Genomic DNA, 21,684 nt, shown 5'->3' on the forward strand with positions numbered 1-21,684 from the left:
CATGTAATGAGTACTCATTGGAAAAGACCCTGATTTTTGGGTCTTTTGGGTGGAAGATTGAAAACAAGAGAAGGGGACAGCAGAGGATGAGATGGATAGATCAGTGAGGCAGATAGGAAGCAACAAACATGACCTTGGATAGACTTTGGGAGACAGAAGGACCTGATGTGTCCATGAAGTCACAAAGAGTCAGACATGTCTGAACAATACTCAGCTTTTTTTTTTTTTTTTTTTTGGTCAGACACTCAAAGTTCTCTATTCTATCAAAGATCCATTTTCCTCCCAGTAGGACTATGTCTGGCTTTGCAGTACAAGGTATTCTTAGCTATAAATCTATTATCTGTTGCCTTTTAGGATTTTATCTTCATTTTGTCTTCTGATTCTAAGAGATTCTTTGAGATATAGAGTACATTAAAAAAAAAAAATCATGGTTTTCAAGGAGTCCAATGATTTCTAAATGATCTCTTCCTGATCAGTTTCCTAGGTCCACTTTTTAATATCAGGTATCTTAAATATTGTTCCCTTTTTCAGTCTTCTGATTTTGTTCTATTTTTTTTCCCTGTCTCATGAAGTCACCCATTTGTTTATTCTAGTTTTCAGGGATTCCATTTCTTGGGTAATATTTGCTACTTTTCCCCCCCTAACCTACTTCTTCTCCTGCCTATTCTTGCCTTGAGTATTTTTTAAAAATCTCTTGCTTAAAATAATCCTGTAGCCCTTGTTTGGGGGGGGGAAAAAGGCTTTTTTTTGGTCCTTCTTATAGTAGTTAAGAAACTTCTTTTGGGGGATCTCCTGATTGCAAAAATTCTTGATTCTAGTAGGTGTCTGGTAGGTCTTTAATTTAATTCTCTCTCCAGCTTTAGGTCTTAAATTATGACTGTATTAGGGTCATTCTCAATTTTCTGCTGTACTGTTGAGTGTTATGGTCAACCCTGTTTTGTGTCACCCCAAGTGTCCTGGGTTCTTGTAGTGATCTGAATTTCCTGGAGTTAGACCCACAAGGATCTTTAAAGTTCAGAATAGATCTTCATGTCTCTCTTTGGAATTTCAGGACATTGTTATGGAACTCAGAGCCCTTGGCATGGAATGTTCTGGTTTGAGCACTAGGATGCTACCCTGGTTGGAGCTATGCTGGTCAGTCTCTGCTGGCTGTGAAGACTTGCAAAGTCCCTAGCCTGTGGCTTTCTGACCACCCTGACACTTTCTCAGAGGAGCCATCCACTCTTTCTTGGGAGCCTTGTAGGCTACATCTAACTCTAATCATGCTAGCAGGAGCTAGTTTTTTGGGAGGTGTAGGGGTAAATGGTCATTTCCTATTGCCCGTTGGACTGCTCGCTAACTTTTTGTGTAGTTTTGGGGTGGAAGATTTCCAGTTTCTCATTGGATTTTCTAATCATTTGGTCTTGATGCCAATTTCAGAGTTTTGCTAATTTTGCTGGAGTAGAGTTATGTGGGAGATGGGTGGTAGCCTCTTATTGAGGCTGCCTTCTTGACCAGAAGTTACTTATCTTGATAATTTTCTAAAAAATTATTTTCCTTTTTAATCAGGCTGGTTAATGGCTTGTTAATTTTCAAAGAATTAATTTTATTGTTTCACTTATCATTTCAATGATTTGTTTTGACCCACTCATTGTTTTGAATTTCATTATTTCCATTTGAATCTCTATTACTTTGTGCCCCAAGTATTATGTTTATATTGTTATGGTGTATGAAGGATATTTAGTATTTGATTTTTTACATTTATTTGACATTTGGCATGTGTTTAATATTTATATTGGTTCTTAATCTATGGTTCTTTTAAACATAATTTCCTTGTTTCTATTGATGAAGTTTTATTTTTGTTTTGTCTAATAATATGATTGCAATTGCTGCATTTTTAAAAGATTCACATGATGCACGGTAAATTTTGTTCCAGAAGTACTTCATATACCTTTCCACATTAAGATATTTATATAGTCACTTTTTGTGGCTATGGAGAACTAGAAACAAAGTGGATACCCACTGACTGGAGAATGACTAAAGAAATTGTTATACATGAAGAATAATGTGCTAGAGAGAATGATGAATGACTACAGAGGAGCATGAAAAGTCATGAACTTACACAGTGAAATAGGCAGACCCAGGAAAATGACATACACAATGTTTCTAACAATTTAAGTGCAAAGAATAACAAAATAACCAAAATTGAAAGCTACGAAATTTTAATGACAAAACTTGATCATAAAGATGAGATGAGAAGACACCTACCAGTGCTTCTTTGCAGAGTGTGCAGTAAGCTAAGTATGTGTGGAATGTCAAATGTAATATCAGACTTTTTTCAATGCTTTGTTTTGGTTTTGTTCTGTTCTAAGAGATAATTCTCTGGGATGGAGTGGAGTCAAGACAAAGTGGGAAATGCAGGTAATACTTAAAAATCCATCCATATATATATATATATATATATATATTAATTAAAGGGCATTCCTGGTTTTTGTCTCTCTTTTCACACCTTTTTTTTTTCCATCAAATAAAACTGACTCTATTAGAAGTAATCACTAGGCTTCTTCCTACTAACCAAAAGGAACATGATTTATGACTCTAAAAGTTTTCAGAGCTTTTTAAATTAAATATATTTAAAGTTGGAGTGGGAGCCCTGTGTAATGGACAAAGACTTGACTTAAAAAGGCAGTAAGGACTGGGTTCAAGTCCCACCTTTGATGTATTAGCTGTGATTCTAGTTAAGTATGACATCTCTGTCCTTCCCCCCCCCCCCCCCAAATCTCTATAAGACTCTTAAGTTGCAGAGCAGGTACTGAGATGCACTGGCTGAAGGAGTTTCCTAAACAAATGAAATCACAGTAACTGTCTAATAACAATAAAAAATTGTTATTAACACCTTATAAGTGGCATAAAAAGGTGGTACTGGATGTGGTCATTCCAAGGCAATGTATAATCCAATTAAACAGATGTTCTCCAGGAGAGCTTTCTCCCTCATATGAATCCTCTTATGCTCAGAAAGGTCCTGATGTGAGCTAAAGACTGTTTATATTCAGTAGCATAAGTGAAGTTTCAATCCAATCTGGCCAAAAGGATTAGTAAGGTGCCCACTCGAGCCAAAATATTTCTCACACTTAACACACTCAAAAGATGTTTCTCCGATAGGAATTTTTTTATGTTTGGTAAGGTCTTAATGTCAGCTAAAGACTCTAGCACCTTCATTCCATTCAAAGGAGTTTCTCTCCAGTATGAATTCTCTTATGTGCAGTAAATTGCTGTCTCCACCTGAAGGATTTCCCACATTCATGACATTCAAAAGGTCTCTCTCCAGTATGAATTCTCATATGTGCAGTAAGCTCTTGCTTCCAGCTAAAGGATTTTCCACATTCGTTACATTCGAAGGGTTTCAATCCAGTATGAATTCTCTTATGTCTAGTGAGGTCTCCACACTGAATAAAGCACTTCCCACACTCACCACATTCAAAGGGTTTTTCTCCAGTATGAATCCTCTTATGTGTGGTAAGCTGCCAACTCCGGATAAAGCATTTCCCACACTCACTACATTTAAAGGGTTTCTCTCCAGTATGGATTCGCTTATGTCTAGTTAGGTGTCCACCACGGTTAAAGGATTTCCCACATTCTCTACATTTAAATGGTTTCTCTCCAGTGTGAATCCTTTTGTGTTCAGTAAGCTGTCCACTCCATGTAAATGATTTCCCACAGTCATTACATTCAAAGGGTTTCTCTCCAGTATGAATTCTCTGATGTGCAATTAGCTCTCCATTCCATCGAAAGGATTTTCCACAGTCATTACATTCAAAGGGCTTCTCTCCAGTATGAACTCTCTTATGGTCAGCAGGAGATCCACTCCTGTCAAAGGACTTCCCACATTCATTACATTCACGTGGTTTTTCTCCAGTATATATTCTGTGATGTTCAGTAAGTTCTGAACAGCAACTGAATGACTTACTGTATTTAGATTTGCTGCTAAGCTTCTCAGAAAAGAGTTCATTATGCTGCCTTTCATCTGACTGCTGTTTGAGGTTCGTTTCACGTGTATCACATTTGCTTAAATATTTTCCGGTTCGAATTCTCTTTTGTGTAATCAGAAGCATCCCCACACCAAAACCTTTTCCAAATATATCACATTGACTGGCTTTTAAAGTAGGAGAGTTCCTCTCTATGACTGTTATCTGCTTTGAGACGTTTTGGCTATCTTGTTGCTCTAATCCACCATCGGATTCTGAATTTTCTCGTAACTTACAATTCTTGGAATAATCCTTTTTGAGTCTTTCCTTGGATGACTCTCCCAAAGAAATATCCCATACTGGAATTTCAGTTGCTTCATACCTAGGGTCCCAACAAGGGCAGTCTGAAATTAAGGGGAAAAAATGTCAACATACACTCTACTATACTAAGAGAAAAGAAATTGCTTTATAATAAGTTCTAGTTTTTATCTTCTCTATCAAAGAAAATGATCAATAGTCTAAAGATGGCAAAACCAACATTATTAATAGTAAATTATCATTATCATCATCAATAATAATAATAGATAGCATTTATATAGTGCTTTAAGGTTTGCAGAGCACTTTACCAATATTATTTTACTTTATCCTTGCAACTTGGCAGCTAGGTTCTATCATTACCTCCATTTAATGAGGAAACTGATATAGACAAAGGCTAAGCAATTCACTCAAGGTCATTAGTAGGATCTAAACTTAGGTCTTCCTGACACCAGGCCCAGCGTTCTATGTTTTATGCCACCTAGCTGCCATTTAACTGACACTAAAAATATGTGAGGACATAGAACATAGCACCTTGCTGCTTTAAATGGTTCAAATACAGAAGACTAAATGAATTACATTTCAGGCTACTTTTAAAAATATACATACATACACATATATATAATAGAGATCATTAGAGAATGATTTTTAACAAACTTTAGATAAATATACTTTCAGGAAGATAAATATTTTCTCAAGAAGCTACAGACTGATAAACATGATGCCAATTTCTATAAAAATTCTAGTTACCTATAAGCAAACAGATGCTTTATGAACTCTTTAAAAATTATTGATTAAGACTTAATATGGAACATTAGGAAACCTGGAACAGGAAAAAAATCTTGTATCTTTAGTTGGATAATTTCTTGGCTAGTTATCAAAAAGCATGTTAAAGGTATCACGAATCTAAATTTCATCAACTTATCTGAAAAAAGATTCTAAAGATTAAATTGCTCACAGTATGGAGAAATGTATTTTATGTGATGATACATACAGGTAGGTAGCTAAACACATAGCATCCAAAATTCTGTATTATTCAATGTTTTTATTAAAAACATCAACGGTTTTCATGTAAGAAAATATGGAAGGCCCCATTATTAATATTACAGATGACACAGGGCTTATCTAATCTTAATCAAGATTAAAGTCTTGACAGATTGGAAAAAATAGGCTAAAATAAAAATGTTTACATTTAACTAGGAAAATTAAGATTCTGCATTTAGATTCAAAAGAGCAAGTGCACAAGAATAGGACTAGTATGGAGTTCGGGATGACTGGCAGTCATGTTCAGATTCACCAATAATAAGAACATTTAAAATAAGAACAAATCTGAGTTATCTTATTCTATGAAATTGGCAAAGACGATAAAAGAAAAAAATAGTCAATCTTGGAGAAACGGTGGGAGGACAGGCCCCACCAAAATGCTGTTGCTGGATCTGTTTACTGGTTCATCTGTTTTGAAAATCAATTCAGAATTACGGGAGAAAAGGTACTACACTAAACCTCCCACATCAAGGTGGTGTAGTTGATCGAGCATTGGACTTGGAGTCAGAAAGCATGTTTCAGACTCCTGAGCAACTAACTTAATCTCTTTCAGCCTTATCTGTAAAATGGGGATAACAGTACCTACCTTAAAGGGTTACAATGACCCATCAAATGAGATTATTTATGTATGTATACACACACACTGCTCTCAAATCTTAAAAGTGTTACATAAATATCAGCTATTATGAAGGTCAATGACAGAAAGGTCCCATGAATGCCTAAACATTCATGACTTTTTACATAATAAAACTCTATAAACAAAGTACAGTTTCAAAAGGTTCTGCCAATCAAATGAATGGAACAAAACATAAGAACACAATAGAATATAATTGTCCTACAACCGATGAGAAATATAAAGAATTCAGAAAAACATGGGAAAGACTTACACAGTGGTGCAAAGAAAGAAAAACCAGAGGAAAAAAAGACATGACAACAACTCTATAAACAAATACATCAAAAGACAAAAACGGTAACACTAAAAGATTTGGATAAATGTAACGACTAAGGTCATGGCAATGGTTACAGAATGTAATGACCAGTGGGTTTCCAGGTGTCTGATGGTGGGAAACACTTCCTTCCTCTCTACTAATATTTAGTTGCCAAAACATGTGCAATATCACATACTCTGTGGATGACAAACACTGAACTGTTTCGACCTTTTTTTTCTTGAAATGAAGGGTACTATGGGGTCAGGGGTTAGGAAGTGACTATTGTTTAAAAAATAAAGTGTATCAATGAAGCATTAAAAAAAAGTCCTATTCACCTCTGCTGGCTGAAATATTAATGAGATTAAAGTTTCAGTTAGTAAAATTGAGTAGTAAGAAGAATATATTTGTCTTGATTCTTTAAATCTAATCAAGAGACTATAAGATGAAAAAGAAAATGAAGGGTTAAAATATGCACATTTCTATCCATCACGTTAAATGCCACGGAGAATAGCTACATACAGGAAGAAAAGCAATACAGACAACTAGAATTTCACAAAAGAAAAAATGCAAGGAACCAGTAATAAAACCCATGGCCCAGAGGTGATTTCGCACACTCACACTCCACCCTATCCCCATAATGAAATGGCAACTTAGATTACATAATTAAATACCTTGCTTATGAACAAAATCAAACAGATGGAACAGGAGAAGTAAGCAACTTGGGGGGGGAGTTTTTTAAGATAAAGACTGCTAATAAAAGTCTGACGTCTGATATATGTGGGAAATTGATTTTTAAAAAATCTGAACCAAAGACACACACCAAAAATGGGGAAAAAATGAGGGAAAAAAAGAACTATTAACACATGCATTAGAATGCTCCAATTTACTAAATATAAGAAAAAAATAAAAATAAATATGACATTTAATCACACATACCTTTGGAGGGCACAGTTAACTCGAACATACTAAGATACTGTTGGTGGACCTGTGAATTGGTTCCTCCATTTTGGTAACCAATTTTCATCCATGTGACTGACAATACTAAATTCTTCAAACACTTCAACCCCAATATTTGGTCAATGATTTGCAAAAGACAAAGAAATTCAATCAATCAAAAAACATTTATTAAGTGCCTACTATGTACCAGGCACTGTGCTAAGTGCTGGGGATACAAAAAGAGATAAAAGACAATCCCTGTCCTCAAGGAGCTTACAATCTAATGGAGGAAAATGACATACAAAAAGAAGAGCACACAAAGATGAAAAATGAGGAACTGAGAAAGAGAAAAAGCGAATTCAAAGAGAAGACAGCTGGTCTGGTAAGGAATAGTATTTATTACCTGTGTGACCTTTGGGAAGTCACTTTTAATCTCCCAAAGGCTTAGTTTCCTCATCTGTAAAACGGGGGGAGAGAGGGATGTTGGACTAGATGACTTCTCAAGTGCCTTCAAGCTCTAAATCTAAAGTGTCAGAATGACTATGTGGATGGGGCACCACAGAGAAGTCAGGAAAACCTGGATTCAAATCCCACCTCAGACACTTACTGGCTGGGTAGTTATCTCATCTTTTTGTACCTCACTTTCCTCATCTATAAAATATTGGGCCTCTCAGTGTCCTTCAAGGTCCTATATCTTACAAGCCAAAGTAAAACAAAGTGGTTAGACAAGATGAAGAGAAGGGAAGTTAGATGTGGTTATCAGACTGTCATAAAGAGATGCTAAGTAGCTGTCAAAGTACTCATGTGTTGATATCACACAATTTACAGTTTAAAAGATGAAGACTGAGGATATCACTTCCCATTAGTTAGGAGAACATGGAGAATTTTGCAGTCACTTACACTGAGTGTGGGATGTTTGCTTTCTGCCAAAGCCAAGTGATTACTGCCTCTGCTCAAAGTGATGGTTGGTCTCCCTCCTAGAAGAGAAGGGAGGGGGAAGGAGAATCAAGAATCTTTTTATATTCTAATTTATCAAGAAGTGTTCTGTTAAAAAAAAAAAAGGGAAAAGGATGAAGAGAAGTGGAGCCAAACAGTGGAGCAGCAGAGAACAGTGCAGGGAGCTCCCACCACTCCCACCTAAATTTCCCCAAACAGATCCAGAAAATGCACTAGACAGAATCTTGATGAGGAAACCCACAAACTCACAGTGCATCATTGGTCCTGCCCAGGCTGGCATCAAGAGATAAGAGAAGACTGGGGACAAGTCTAGTAAGGAGGCTCCTGCATTCATGGAGAGGCTGTGCCAGGGCAAGGGAAGATTCTATATATATCACCTTTGGAGGGCAGGAATGGGTGCCAAATGGCAGCTTTGTAGGTCACAGATCTCGGGTGGCCTGAGAAAGGGACCTTTGCCCAGGATGGCATAAGCAGGCAGGGAAGCCCTCAGCAATGCACACAGGAGTTGAGAAGCAGCAGCGGTGTGTCTCAGACCTCAAAAGCAGAATCGGGTCTGAGTTCCCCATAAAGACTAGTCTGAAGACTGCAGAGGAATAACCAGGGTAGAAATCCCAGAAAGAAGAGGAGCCTACAATTCTATCACTACAAACTGCCAGAATTTTCCAGGTGGCTGACAGTGGATGGGTCCAGCAGCATCTGCTCTCACTCAGCTCCAAACCCTTGTCAGGAAATTGCAGAGCTCAGACCAGGGGTCAGCAAGGAGACTATGCCCTGAATATGCCTCAGACCATTCTAAGAGCACTGAAAGCTTGCAGGTTTTTAGCAGGTCCCTAAGATCCTGTAGTAACATGACACTCAATACTTCAAGAAAGCAGCAAGAGGACCAGTCCAGACCTTCCTTCCAGAAGTGTGAAGAGTCAGGGCAGCTAGGTGGTGCAGTGGATAGAGCACCGGCCCTGGAGGCAGAAGGACCTGAGTTCAAATCTAGCCTCAGACACATAACACTTACTAGCTGTGTGACCCTAGGCAAGTCACTTAACCCCACTGCCTAGCCAAAAAAAACAAAAACAAAAACAAAAAACAGAAGTGTGAAGCGTCCAGCCCTAACTTAAATTCCAAAGTCAGGAAGCAGGCTGGAAGGATGAGCAAACAAAAGAGTTGTTATGATGGCAGGGATGCTCAAGACACAAAATCAGGAGAAGAAAATGACTCCAAAACATCCACAGGCAAAATCTCAGGGAAAAACACTGCTTGGACACAAATTCAACTAGAAGAGATGAAGCAAGAGTTTAAAAAAAAAAAGAGTTAAGAATGTTTTTATAAATGAAATTAGAGGACTTGAGAATAAATTGATAAAGAAATAAGAGTTATAGAAGAAAGAATTACAAGGGAACTAATAAGCTTGGCACAGGAAGAATAAAACCTTGCCCAAGCAACAAACTCCATGAAAATTAGAATGGACCAAATAGAAGCCAACGGCCTTGTGAGACAACAATAAATATTAAAGCAAAGTCAAAAAGGCTGGAAAAAATATGAGAAAATATAAGATATCTCACAGTAAAAACGAATAACCTGGAAAAAAGACTGACGGAAAAAAAATTTAAGATTCTCTGGACTATGTGAACACCACAACACCCAAAAAAAGGCCTAGACATCACATTTCCAGACATCTTAAAAGAAAACTCTTAGGTCTCTCAGAACCAGGGAGCAAAGTGGAAACAGAATCCACCAGTTACTACCTTTAAGAAAATGTGAAAAGTAAAAACTCCCAGGAATATCGTAACCAAAATCCAGAGCTTCCAGGACAAATTAAAAATACTGTAAGCAGACAGAAAGAATTCAAGTACCAAGAGCCACAGTCAGAATCACACATGACTTAGCAGCCACCATCATAAAGCAGCAGAAAAGTTGAAATATGCTATTGTAGAAGGCAAAAGATATATAGGCTTATAGCCAAAAATAACTTGTCAAGCCAAAGTGAGTATAATCCTATAGGGGAAAAAATGTACCATTAATGACACAGAGGACTTTCAAGCAGACCTGATGAAAAGACAGAGCTGCGCAGAAACTCTGAAGTTCAAACACAGGAGTTAAGAGAAACACAAAAATGATCATGAATGATCAGGGATAACTGCTCACATGCTAACATGAGGAAGTGAGGCATGTGTCCCCTCTGACCCCTACCATCCTCTGGGGTCACTGAAGGAGTCTAATTAAGCAAGGCCTGAGAGCGGTCCTGTTATGTCTTGATCTTAAGAGAGGAATGGAAAAAGAAGGGAAGAGAAATACAATGGCGGCAAAAGGAAAGCAAGGTTAGGGAAAATTATCTCACCTAATCAGTATGTGGAAACAGATATCTTGACGAACGAGGATGAAGGGATGGGGGAAATGGCTGACACTTCAAACTCACCTTCATCTAACCTGGTCAATAGAGGAAAGGATATATATATATACACACACACAACTCTGTACCCAACTGAACAGAAATACATTCCACTCAACAGTGAGATGGGAGAGAAATGAGGAAAGAGAGAAAGGGGAATTAGAAAGATTATTCCTAAGCAAAACAAACTTTAAATAAGGATGTACAAAAAATATTTACAGCTCTTTTTTGAGGTGGCAAAGAACTGGAATCTAAGGGGGTGCCTATAAATTTGGGAACAGATGAACAAGTTGTGGTATGTAGATATGATGGAATACTACTGTGCTCTAAGAAATGATGAAAGGGATGGTTTTACAGAAAATTGGGAAGACTTGTATAAACTGATGCAGCAAAGTGAACAGAATCAGGAGAATGATTACATAATGATAATAATATGATAAAGATAAGCAGCTTTGAAAGACCTGGTGACTCTGATCAGCATAATGAACATCCACAATTCCAAAGGACGCCTGATGAATCGTGCTTCCCACCTCTTGATAGAGAGGGGAAAGACTCAAGAGCACACAATCAGACCTATATTGTTTTGAACACAGCCAACAGAGAAATCTGTTTTCCTTGACTATACATGTTCGAAATGGGGTTTTGTTTTCACTTTTTTCTCAATTTCAAGGAGAAAACTGAGGGTTCAAATCCCTTCATGGTTTACAGAGGGTCTCTATGGGGCATCTGGGTCAGGAAAATTCATCTTCCTGAGTTCAACTCTATTCTCAGACACTTATGAGCTGTGTGACCCTGGGCAAGTCACTTAACCCTATTTGCCTCAATTTCCTCATCTGTAAAATGAGCTGGAGAAGGAAATGGCAAACCACTCCAGTATCTCTGCTAAGAAAACCCCAAATGGGGTCATGAAGAGTTGGACATGACTGAAAAATGACTCAAAGACAACAAAATTGGAGTGGGAGAGTGAGAGGATAGATTTTTTTGCTGATTGGGGGAACTCACAAATATAATTTTTTTTAAATAATGAAAGGGTCAGTATCAGAGGTACCAGAATAACATGAGCTGAACCAAGGAGAACAATTTATATAATGACAACAAGATTATAAAGAAAAACAACTTGGAAAGACGTTTAAAACTCAGATCAATGCAATGAAAAACTATGAATCCAGAGGACTCCAGATGAAACATTCTACCCATCTCCTACCAGAGAAGTGATCGACTTTAAAATGAAGAATAAGATATATGTTTTTGGACATGTTCAATATTGGAATTTATTTTGTACGACTATGCAGATTTGTTGTGAGGGTCTGATATTTCTTTTGGTTTTGTTTTTTGTCTAAATTTTGGAGTAGGTGTAGGAGATACAATGAGCGCTTGTAAAAAAAAAAGGAAGGAAATAAAGACAAAGTATTTTAAAAAGCGGAGGGAATTCTGACCTCTGTTAGAAGGTTTCAAGTGAACATCTCTGATTTTTTATAGAGTGACCCCCATGTCTGATTGATTTTCCCTCACCTACCTGAAGAGGTGCCTCCTGGGATTTGTCTCTGCAAAGTCCATGGTGCTTCTCCTCTCTCCAACAGGAAGATGAGATTTGGTTTGGCAACTGTAAGCCCTGCTCAAGGGAAACAATGGAGAAGAAAGATCTTTGATGAAAGCCGTTTTAGAATCCAATCTCCCCTCCTTCCTCTTCTGGCAAAAAGAAGTGTGTGGAGGGGAAGGACAGAGGGCAGTACAAAGGGATTTCGTGAATTACCCAGGATTAATTAAGCATTCACTTTATGTCAGGGACAGTACTAGGTGCTGACCTTTCCCCTGGTAAAACAAAGAATGGGGAAGGGGCAGCCTCAGATACAGGACACTGGAGCTCCGTAGGGAAGTTTACCTAAGAGACATCGCACCTGGGGAAAACAGCAGAAACTACCTCTCACTTGATCCCAGAAGGCTCAAGAATCTTTCCATAATGCACGTATTCTAAAATATTCCTGCCACCAAGAAACAAATTCAACTAAGTTCTATAGACAGCCCTTTCCTCTAGCAAATGAAAGTACAGATACACCCCAACGAGCAGGTTTTCAGGCACAGAGAAAAGCTGCCTTTACCCAGGGAGACCAGGTTCCTGTAGTTCTCCAGCATCACATCCCTGAACAAGCTCCTCTGAGCACGGTCCAGTTGTCTCCATTCCTCCCCGGTGAACTCCACAGCCACATCCTTGAAGGTCACTGACTCCTGAAACATTGAACATGTTCCTACTCACTCAGGGAACCCTACTGCATGCACTTTTCATCCCAGAGATTGATTGAACTTTAGTATTAAAGACCTCCTCACCTTTCTGATTGGAGGACGGTACAAAAACCTGCTCCCAAAGCCTTCCTTTACGGATAGCTCAGAATGTCCAGCCAGCTTGTCATTTCCCACCAGCTGCTCTGCTTGGTTATGACTCCATGGAAAACATGCCCTATCCTGGGTACCTTCTGGCATCAATCCTCCCTCCTCTTCCAGTTTCCTTCTGTGTACTGTCTTCCCCCATTAGAATATAAGCTCCTCAATGACAGGGATTCTCTTTCTTCTTCTTATTTGTCTCCCGAGCACTTGGCACAGGGCCTGGCATGTTTGTTGTTGTTGTTTAGTTATTTTTCAGTCCTCTTCTACTCTTCATGACCCCATTTGGGGTTTTCCTTGGCAAAGACACTGGAATGGTTTAAAATTTCCTCCTCCAGCTCCTTTTACAGATGAGGAAACAGGCAAACGGGGTGAAGTAACTTGCCCAGGATCACACAGCTTGTAAGTGTCTGAGGCCGGATTTAAGCTCAGGTCTTCCTGACTCCAGACCCAGTGCTTTATCCACTGCACCACCTAGCTGCCCCGTCTGCACACAGTAGGCACTTAATAAGTGTTTAATGACTACTTTGGGGAAGTCCTGAAGTTAGCCAGATCTACATATCGGGAGTAGCTTTCATAATACTCAAGGCCCAGAGCACTCCAAGTCAAATGTTTATTGAGTACCAGGACGCATCTCACTGGGGATCAGAATCTGTGACAGGCTGAAAGATCTGCACTGCTGCTGAGTGTCAGGCAGCTAAGTGGCCCAGTGGATAGAGCACTAGACCTGGACTTAGAAAGACCTTAGTTCAAATCTGGACTAAGATACCTCCTAGCTATGTAACCCTGGGCAAGTTGTCCTCAAATAAAGAGACGTGTAAAGGGAAATGGGTTTCATCTCAGGCCTGATACAAAGACAAACCCTATTTAAAGTCCATATGTCAGTGGTGTATTTGGGCCTCTTGTATTGTAAAGCCAAGGGAATAATTAGAATGCATTTGGTTAAAAGGAGATTGAGCGAAATAGCCTCTCATGAGTTTCTTCCTTGGAAGGAACGTCCAGGGACACCACATGATAGACAGGTAGCCACTTGGAGATTATTTCTGCAGAGAAATTCAGGCTAACATATGTAAATGACTCCTTCCCCAAATTCCAAAAATGAAAGGGCCTTACAGAAGAAGGCCAGCTCCTTACCCTTCTGTCATAAACAACTCACTTCCTCTCTCCCCTTTTCTTCAGCTGCACTCTCTGGTCAATATCACTGCATTTCTGTGTCTTTATGTTGTTAAGTATTCCTGGAATTTCCACCCAAACCCTTGTCAAAGTTACAAATTTATATAGCAAATGGTGACCTAAAATGTTCTTCTGGTGACCCAAATATCTTGACCTTTTTTTCTTTTTTTTTGACCCAGATATCTTAATGGTTGGTCTCTGTAGTAGGCGGGAACACTTGAAGCACTGGCCCCAGAACATATGACACTGCCTGGCTTCTTGCCTATGATCACGCTACTGAAAGCTCTTGGACGTTACCTTTACTGATGAGGTCATGGTTATCCTGTCCCATCTGGAGCAACCACCCTCCAACATATACCTGTGTTTGTGGGGACAGAATCATCAGAACCTACAATTAAGTCACTTGAGGAAAGTGGAGTTCATGTTTGGCCAGAATTACTCAGAACGGAAGCTGCAAATGGTCTAACTTTTGCTATTATCTATCCATCCCTAAGAGCTGCTCACACTTTCCCAAATGATGATAGCATCTGGCCCACATTCTACCTTTCCATGCTGCCTGTCATCTTTGCTGAGTGCAACATTCACAACTCAAAACTTCTAAGTCAAAGGGGTCAACAATATCCCTTCCTTTCACTTCCCCTCCACATTCAGCCTTCAGAAACAAAGGCACAGCCTAGATCCTCATCATGAATACCGCTGCTTCTTCTCTATACCTCTCAGCCTGGATTTCCCCTTTCCTCACTGCAGCTTTTTTTTTCTGATTACTGCTTCCACTCCTAAACATCAATGGAACCTACTCTGCATCCTCACTCCAAAACATCAGTCCATTCATGTTCTTGATTTTCCTCATGGGAGTCTTTAAAGACACATCATGACAACCTGAATTTCCTTCTATCACCAATAAGACCATCATGATAATCTGCAACTCAGGATAATCTTCTACTGTCTGCGTTGCTCCTGCCTGGTTTTAGGAAGAAGAAATACACCAACTAGAGAAAGGCACACAGCCATTTGTCTCGTTACAAATTCACAATACTGACTATTTCTTTACTTACCAAAGCTAAGGAAACTTGGTGCTAATCTCTCATTTAACCCCTAGCATATCACTCAATTTAGATATTCTCTCAAACATCCAACTCCGCTTGAACCCCAGCCATACAAAGAAAAGTGTACATCTAGTCTATGTTTTCATTGCTGACAAATTCCCTTTCACGTGTATTTTGTTTCTATCTACAGACTTGCAGGGTACCTTGAAATTGTTCCCTGTGGGATGCTATGTGTATTTGTATTTTCCTAATCTACTTCCGCCCCTAAAATGTGCCCTCCCACACTTCCCTCCAGACAAGATATTCTTGCTGCCAATACACAGGTATCCAGTCTAATCTCAATCTGGAAATGAATATTTTCAGAGAGTTCTTTCTAATTCTCTACCACCCTGATCCATGGGAACTCCTAGTACTGGGCACATACTACTTGAGTATCTTGGGTGAGTCAAACAATTAATAAATAATAAGCAATTACCATGTGTTTGGCACTGTGCTAAGCACTGGGGATACAAAGAAAGGCAAAAACATGGGCCCTCCCCTCAAGGAACTCATAAACCAACGGAGGAGACAATAGGCAAACAACCACATACGCACAAGATTAATGCAGAATAAATAAAAGGCAGTGGCAGACAAAAGGACTGGAAAAGGCTTCCTGCAGAAGGTGGGCTTTCCGCTGAGTTTTGAAGGAAGTAGGGAAGCAACAAGGTGGAAGTGAGAAGGGAGGGAATTTCAGGCACACAGGAAAGCCAGTATAAATGTACAGAGTTAGGATATGGAGCGTTCTGTCTGAGAACAGGAAGGCAGCATACCTGGCTTATGATCCAGTGCCTGAAGGGGAACAAAGTCTAAGAATTCTGGGAGGCAGGAAGGGGCCAGGTGACAAAGAGAACTTTAAGTGCCAGAGATTTTTATCTTTGATGCTGAGCCGCTAGAGTTCATGGGGGCCATCTCCAGTCTTCCTGACCTAGATCTATTTGCTCTGGAGGAGAGAGTGAAGCTGGTGACTTTGCACAGCCCTCCCCCACTTAAATCCAATTCACCTGATGTCATGGCATCACCTTCCTGATGTCACAGCCCTCTAGGAGAACAAAGGACAAACAACCAAAAACAACCAGAGCTCACTGAGCAGGATGGTGACACGGTCAGACCTAGGCTTTAGGAAAATCACTGTGGCAGCTAAGTGGAGGATGGATTGGAGGCGGGGAGGCAGATTTAAGGTATGGAGATCAGTTAGAAGGCCACAGAGTTCGCACGCAGTGATGAGGGCTGGAACCAGGGCTGTAGTTGTGTGAGTGGAGAGAAGATGATATATACAAGACATGTTGTCAAGGTAGAAACGACGAGATTTGGCTGTGTGGGGTAGCAGTGAGTGAAGAGTGAGGAACAACACTGAGGTGACCAGAAGGATGGCGGTGCCCTTGTCAGTAGGAGGGCAGTTAGGACAGAGAGAAGGTTTGGGGAGAAAGACTAGTTCTGGTATGGACATGTTAAGTTGGCAAAGCCTATGGGGCTTCCAGTTCAACATGTCAAAAAGGCAGTTGGTAATACCCAACTTGAGTTCAGTAAAGAGTCTAGTGCTGGGGACAGAGAAAATACCTGGAGCCAATTAGATAATAACAACAGCTAGCCTTCACGCAGCACTCTACGGTCTGCAAAGGGCCTTATATGTGTCGTCTCATTTGATCTTCACCTCAGCCCTATTATTGCCCCCATTTTATAGGTGTGGAAACTGAGGCTGAGAGGTCAGGTCCCCTGGTTGATTTGCCCAGGGTTATGCAAACAAGAAGTCACTGAGGCTGCATTTGAACTCGGGTCTTCTGACTCCAGGTCTAGCATTCTACTTCCTGCATCATCGGGCTGCCAATTATCAAAAGGGAACATACAACACCAGGATCTTTTCATCTGAGATCTATAAACTTAGTTTTTCTGCATTTGAATATAGTTGGTTTCTCTTGTAATTCTATGCATTTTGTTTTCTGCATTTAAAGCATTATCCTGAGATGGGGTCTACAGGCTTCCCTAGAATGTCCAAAAGGTCTCAATGACATGAAAAGGCTTAACAGTACTTGGTAGGGAAGAACATGGCTCCTCAGGCGATGTCAAGTCTCCCGGGTCCCTGCAGAAGAGAAAGCAGCTACCCCTGCCTGGAGATTGCCGGGGCAAGGCCGGGAAAAGTGAAGCTCCAACTTACCTGGGCTCCAGTTGTGAGGATGGCTGGGACCATGCCCTTCAAGAATCAGCAGAACCTTTCACCGGCGTGCCTAGGATGAGGAAGGACCCGTGAGCAGAATGGCCTTTCCCAGCAGCTCTTAGACCCATCCAGGGGGCCAAAATGCCCTTGTCCCCCCCATCCTCAAAAAACCCCCTTTACTTAATTTATCCATCCTTTATCTCTCTTCCCTTTCGTGGCTAAACTCCTTGAGAAGGCCTTCCATAATCGGTGCCTCCATCTCCTTTCTCACTCTCTTAACTCTTTGTAGTCTGGTTTCCAACCTCCTCATTCAACTCAAACCGCTCTCCAAAATGACCAATGATCTCTTAATTGCCAAACCTAACAGCCTTTAGCTTATCCTCATCCTTCCGGACCTCCCTACAGCCTTTCACCCCGTTTATGACCCCCTTCTCCCTGGGGTTCTCTTGGCTCTCCTCCTACCTACCTGGCTGCTTCTTCTCTGTCTCCTTTGCATTAACTTCACCCAGGCCAGACCGGGTAACTGTGGGGATCCCCCGGGGCCCCCATCTCTGTTTATACTAGCTCTAAATGCGCACTTGGGGATCTCATCATTATCTTCATGCAGATGATTCTCGGACCTGTTTTCGAATCATCACCTGCCTGGGACATCACCGATGGTCTCAAACCCAACACGTCTGAAACCGTCCCAGCTTCCTGCTGAGGTCCCCCCCAGCCTCCCAGGCCCCGAGGCTCACCCCCAAAATCCAATGCTGCCACGACGGGTCAGTTTCACCTCTGCACAACTCGGCCCTCCGCCAGCCCCCTCCGGTCCGGGCCCCACGAGGAGCCCCCCTACTGCACCCGCTGCCCGGGGTCCGCGGGCCACGAGCCCCGCCCCACTCCGGCCCACGTCCAGCCCCTGCTCCAGGATGCCCCGCGGCTCCCTCACCTCGGCCCGGCGTTCAGGGCCCTCGCGCCCGGCCGCTCCCTCCCCTTCCGGTCAGTCTCCCGGCACCACGGCCTCTCTCCGCCGCTGCCATCGCCCTTCTCGCCGCCCCACGCCCCGACGGCTCCGGGCATCTCACCGGCCGCCCCTCCTGGAGCACCCTCCCTCCCGGCTTCCCCCAATCCTGCCGTGGGCCGCCTCTCCTCCTCCCCGGGTGTAGCTCGCTGGGCGTGGGGGCTGGCCGCTCGTCTCCCCCATTAGACTGGAAACTCCCCGAGGGCAGGCACCGGCCTCCGCCCTCCTGGACTCTTCACCGCTCAGCACAAGGCCCGGTACACAGCAGGCACTTCATAAATGCTTCCTGGCCCAGCAGCCGCGCTCTCCTCGGAGCCAGGACCTGCCCGCCCGAGGGGCACGACCCCGACCCCAGGGCTCCCCCGCACGGGGGGTGGGGGAGGCGGAGGGGGGAGGATCCTCCGGGGGCAGGTCACCGGCTGAGAGGACACTCACGGAGGAGACAGGCCCGGCAGGACGCAAACAAAAGGCAGCGGAAGCGGAAGTGCGGTGGCCGCATCGCAGTCAAGTGCGGAAGAGTCTCCTCCCACCCACCCAACCATTCCCATGGCAACCGCCCGCAGGGACTTCTGGGAAACGTAGTTCTGAGGCCAAAGGGGACTTGCGCGCTGCTCTGAGGGCTCAGGCTTAAAGAAAAACGCAAGAATTTGTTTTTTTTTTTAAATCTGATTTTGTAAAATTTTATAAAGAAACTTCAGTATTTTGATTGGAGCTCCATTAAATATGGAAATTAACTTTGCAATTATTTTCAGTCTATCTAAATATTTAATGCCCCTCTAATTATTTGGGGCTATCTTTATTTCATTCATAGTAGGTTTATAGTTATACAAAGCACATTCATTTCTATGTAGGTTAATTACTGAGGGCAGCTAAGTGGTGTAGTGGAGAGAGCCCTAGGCCTGGAATCAGGAAGATCTGAGTTCAAATCCATCCTCAGACACTAATTAGCCATATGACCTAGGGCAAGTCACTTAAGCCCTATTCGCCTCAGTTGCTCATCTTTAAAATAGGGACACACTGGAGAAGGAAATGGCAAACCACTTCAGCATCTTTGCCAAGAAAACCCCACGGACATAAAGTCCATTGGGTCACAAAGAGTTGGACACAACTGAACAACAAGACAAATTACTATCTACTTGAAGAGGGTTTCTCATTTTATTTAAGTTTTCTCAAGCATTATTGCTAGTAAATTAAGAATATGAGTAACTTCAGTGGGTTAATACGGTCTCCTTTATATTTGCTTGATTCATTTGCCTCTGTTAAGTTTTTGATTGTGACAGTTGTATGTTGGTGATACACTTACATGCAATCTACAAATAATATTCTGCGTTCATTTCCAGTGATAATCCCTCTTCAATCATTTTCCCATCTAACATAGTTGCCAGAATTTTCTTTTTTTTGGGGGGGGGGGGTTCTTTTAGGCAATTGGGGTTAAGTAACTTGCCCAGGGTCCCACAGCTAGTATGTGTCAAGTGTTCGATCTGAGACCGGATTTGAACTCAGGTCCTTCTGACTTCAGGGCCAGTGCTCTATCCACTGCGCCACCTAGCTGCCCCCCAGAATTTTCAATACAATGTCAGGTACTCCGAGAATTTGTAATACTTTCAATAAATATTTCTAAATTGAATTGAAAGTAGCTCTGTGAAGATCTGACTTCAGATAAACTAGAGGCTCAGCTTTCACCTCCTTACTGCCTGGCCACTGATCAGCTCTCTTTGCTGGGAATGACTCCCTTACTCGATCACTCAGGAGGCCATGACCAGGACTGTCTTTTCACATCCTTAAGTTCCATGACTCCATTGCTTGAACAGGTTGGGCTGGGGGAGTGGGAGGGGGTGGGGTCAGGGAGGATGCAAGGGGAAAAACATGATCTGCTTGTTTGAAAAGGTCTTCCTCCAATACTAAGCCCCAGTTAGAAACATAGAAAGGGAATTCTATAGCTCTCTAGTGAGTCTTCTGATTCTTGGTGTGTGAGCACATGAAGTAGAAACCATCGTCTTCATGGCACCCCCTGCAAATAATCTAAAAAGAGAATCTTCTACCTTAGGGTAATGTAAAGTTGATTGTAAACTTTAAAATGTATCCTAATCTGTTTTTTCATAAATGATAATTAAAATTGGCATTTTCAGAAGTTGGGACCTACAGGAAAATAAGTATCTGTGTTAACTATTAAAATCCGAAGTGAATGTTGGATTTTATCAAAGGATTTTTATGCAACTGTTGATATAATCACTTGTAGTTCTTTCAGATTATTGTTTATTTGTTGCATTATAGTTAATAGTTTTTCTGATGTTGAAGGAGCCTTTCATATCTCATATAAACTATGTATGGTCAAGAGCAGTGGTGTTGACCTCAAGTAGAAACAGGGGCCACTAATATGTACATAGGGATCCCTATGGGACACATATTGACTTAATTTTAAAATATAATGTTGTCTATGCTTTATTGTATTTATATTTATTTTGTTAAACATTTCTGTTTGGGCTATACTTGGGAGTGTTGTGGGGGCATGCAGCTCCTTGGCTATGTGTTTGACCCCTCTGGCCAAGAGTAATTTTTAAAATGTATTGCTAAAGTCTGTTATCTAATATTTTATTAAATATTTTTGCACATGGAAATTCATCTCTATATTTGTTTCTTAGTATTATTTTTCCTCATTTTAAATTCCATGTTAAACTTACCTCCTAAGAGGTATCAGGTAAGGTGTTAGATTTATGACTAATTTCTGTAATACAGGGATTATTTGCTCTTGGAAGGTTTGAGAATATGCACCTGTGGATCCATATGGACCATGCAGTTTATTGCAGGAGAACTTTGTTATGATTATTTCTTCCTTCAGAATTTTCTACTTAAGAAATTTATTTCTTATTATGTTCATCTAGAAAATTTATTTTTATAGATATTCACCTATTCCTTTAACTTCTTTTTTTCTTGGTTAGAATATAGCTGTGTGCAATATTCCCTAATAGACATAATTTCTTTTGTAGTTGTTATTATATCTAATATACCACATGCAATTTTGCTAATTTGCATGTTCTAATACATTTTATCAAATTCTCAACTTTATTGGTCTGTTCCAAAAACCAGTCCCTGGTTCTATTTATCACTTCAACTGTCTTCTCATTTTCTATTTTATTTATTTCTTGGCTTAACTTTGAAAATCTCTGCTTATTTTCCTTTGTTCCCTTTCTTGTACCTTTAGGTGGAAGCTTCATGTTTTTTTCTTTCCTTTTTGCAACATTTTCTGGAGAGCAATATAAATATTCCTTTAAGAATGCTTGAGGTTGACTCTTTATAGATTTCAATTGATGGTATTACTGCCAGTTTTCAAATAATTTTTCTGATTTTAAAACTCTATTCATTCTTCACTAGTTTCTCAATTTT

At 40.8% G+C, this 21,684-nt stretch overlaps 1 protein-coding gene across 5 annotated transcripts; it reads right to left on the reverse strand.

Moving 5' to 3' along the window:
* Positions 1–216: 216 nt before the first annotated feature.
* Positions 217–18,301, reverse strand: LOC114041198 (zinc finger protein OZF-like). Of its 5 annotated transcripts, XM_027859537.1 has the most exons (8): positions 18,229–18,245; positions 17,764–17,939; positions 17,298–17,367; positions 12,608–12,734; positions 12,025–12,120; positions 8,069–8,145; positions 7,169–7,289; positions 217–4,348 (listed from the first exon to the last, which is right to left on the reverse strand). In XM_027859537.1, exons 3-8 carry the CDS (start codon positions 17,328–17,330, stop codon positions 3,204–3,206), a joined length of 1,599 nt encoding a protein of 532 aa, XP_027715338.1. In that variant the 5' UTR covers positions 17,331–17,367; positions 17,764–17,939; positions 18,229–18,245; the 3' UTR covers positions 217–3,203. The 5 variants fall into 5 exon arrangements, with proteins under 5 accessions (XP_027715338.1, XP_027715337.1, XP_027715336.1 ...); XM_027859536.1 differs by lacking the exon at positions 17,764–17,939 and having other exon boundaries at positions 18,229–18,301; XM_027859535.1 differs by lacking the exons at positions 17,298–17,367; positions 17,764–17,939; positions 18,229–18,245 and adding an exon at positions 12,834–13,060.
* Positions 18,302–21,684: the final 3,383 nt, after the last annotated feature.

Source organism: Vombatus ursinus, unplaced genomic scaffold (assembly GCF_900497805.2).
Source record: "Vombatus ursinus unplaced genomic scaffold, bare-nosed wombat genome assembly UNPS02014170.1, whole genome shotgun sequence".
NCBI lineage: Eukaryota > Metazoa > Chordata > Mammalia > Diprotodontia > Vombatidae > Vombatus > Vombatus ursinus.